The sequence below is a fragment of the Octopus bimaculoides genome, chromosome 25 (genome assembly GCF_001194135.2).
Source record: "Octopus bimaculoides isolate UCB-OBI-ISO-001 chromosome 25, ASM119413v2, whole genome shotgun sequence".
Classification (NCBI taxonomy): domain Eukaryota; kingdom Metazoa; phylum Mollusca; class Cephalopoda; order Octopoda; family Octopodidae; genus Octopus; species Octopus bimaculoides.
In genome coordinates, this window is record NC_069005.1 from 27,486,722 (window position 1) to 27,488,342 (window position 1,621).

Below are 1,621 nucleotides of genomic sequence, written 5' to 3' on the forward strand. Positions count from 1 at the left end.
AAATTACAAACAATAGTTTACTCTTTTACTTGTTTCAGTCATTTGACTGTGGCCATGCTGGAGCACCACCTTTAGTCGAGCAAATCGACCCCAGGACTTATTCTTTGTAAGCCTAGTACTTATTCTATCGGTCTCTTTTTGCCGAACCGTTAAGTTACGGGGACGTAAACACACCAGCATCGGTTGTCAAGTGATGTTGGGGGGACAAACATATATACATATATATGACGGGCTTCTTTCAGTTTCCGTCTACCAAATCCACTCACAAGGCTTTGGTCGGCCCGAGGCTATAGTAGAAGACACTTGCCCAAGGTGCCACGCAGTGGGACTGAACCCGGAACCATGTGGTTGTTAAGCAAGCTACTTACCACACAGCCACGTGCACAATTATTGATCAATTTTCCTTTGATTATTGATGTTGTTGTTGCTGTTGTTTAGCTGAACAAGAAGATAATAACACATGAAGCTACCAAGATGCAGAATGAATCTGAACCCAGCATGTTGAAAATCTGCAAGGATTCGAACAAGACAGTAATAAAATGTGAGTTTACTAATACTTGATTTGTTCTTTTGATCTTGTTGTTTTGCCAATGTTCAAACTTAATTGAAAAAATATTTTATCCTTTAGCCAGGCAGGAAAACAGTGCTTTATGACCCATTACATGGCTTCCAAGATTAGCAGGAGGGAAGAAGAGAGAAATTTATCCTTGTAGGTGCAAGTGTGAAGTAAGAACTATTTTTCCCAGTTGTATGGTTCATTTCAGTGCAAATGCGTGGTACGTTGGGCAAATGTTTTCTACTATAGCCTCAGGCCAGCCGTGTGAGTGGATTTGGTTGGTGGAAGCTTAAATAAGCCGTCATGTGTGAACACACACACATATGTGTGTGTGTGGATGCATGTGGAGGCAAATGACTTAGTGGTCAGGCTTTTGCACTCATGATCGTAGGTTGTTGTTTCAATTCCTGGATGGGTGATGCATTGTGTTTATTGGGCAAAACATTTCATCTCACATTACACCAGTCCACTCGGCTGGCAAAAGTCCAGCAATGGACCAGTGTCCCACAGAATCTGAGAAATTGGCTTCATGTGTTTGTCCCTACCACATCGCTTTACAACTGGTGTTAGTTTGTTTACGTCTCCGAACTTTAGCAGTTCAGCAAAAGAGGCCGATGTGATAAGTGCCAAACTTAAAAAGTATGTACTGGGGTCAATTTCGATTAAGCATGTCGAGATGGTGCCCCAGCATGGCCACAGTCCATCTGACTGAAACATGTATAAAGATAGAAGATAAAACAGAGACCTTGCCCAAGTGCACTGATGAAAGCCATTCCAGCTGCGATCCTCCAGTTTTTTCATGGTGATTTAAGCCTTCCAATTTAAGATGATAGCCAGTAAGGTCTAGTGCCAGTAAGGTCTTGCACCAGTAAGGTCTAGTGCCAGTAAGGTCTTGCACCAGTAAGGTCTAGCGCCAGTAAGGTCTTGCACCAGTAAGGTCTAGCGCCAGTAAGGTCTTGCACCAGTAAGGTGTAGCGCCTGTAAGATTTAGCGCCAATAAGGTCTAGCGCCAGTAAGGTCTACATTGACTGACTCATTGACTCACAAATTATGTATCTGACTGTG

The 1,621-nt window shown here is 42.9% G+C and overlaps 2 protein-coding genes across 5 annotated transcripts in view; one reads left to right on the forward strand and one right to left on the reverse strand.

The window, feature by feature from the left end:
- The window catches only part of LOC106876469 (fibrillin-2), a 148,187-nt gene that overhangs the window by 137,285 nt on the left and 9,281 nt on the right, over positions 1-1,621 (reverse strand). The gene's annotated exons all lie outside the window — the stretch shown is intronic.
- LOC106879685 (sodium-dependent phosphate transport protein 2B) overlaps positions 1-1,621 on the forward strand; it is a 17,697-nt gene that overhangs the window by 13,721 nt on the left and 2,355 nt on the right. For all 4 annotated transcript variants that reach the window (XM_052976785.1, XM_014929362.2, XM_052976784.1 and 1 more), the window contains one exon: positions 439-541. In XM_052976785.1, coding sequence (XP_052832745.1) covers positions 439-541 — 103 coding nt within the window. The remainder of the gene's footprint in view (positions 1-438; positions 542-1,621) is intronic.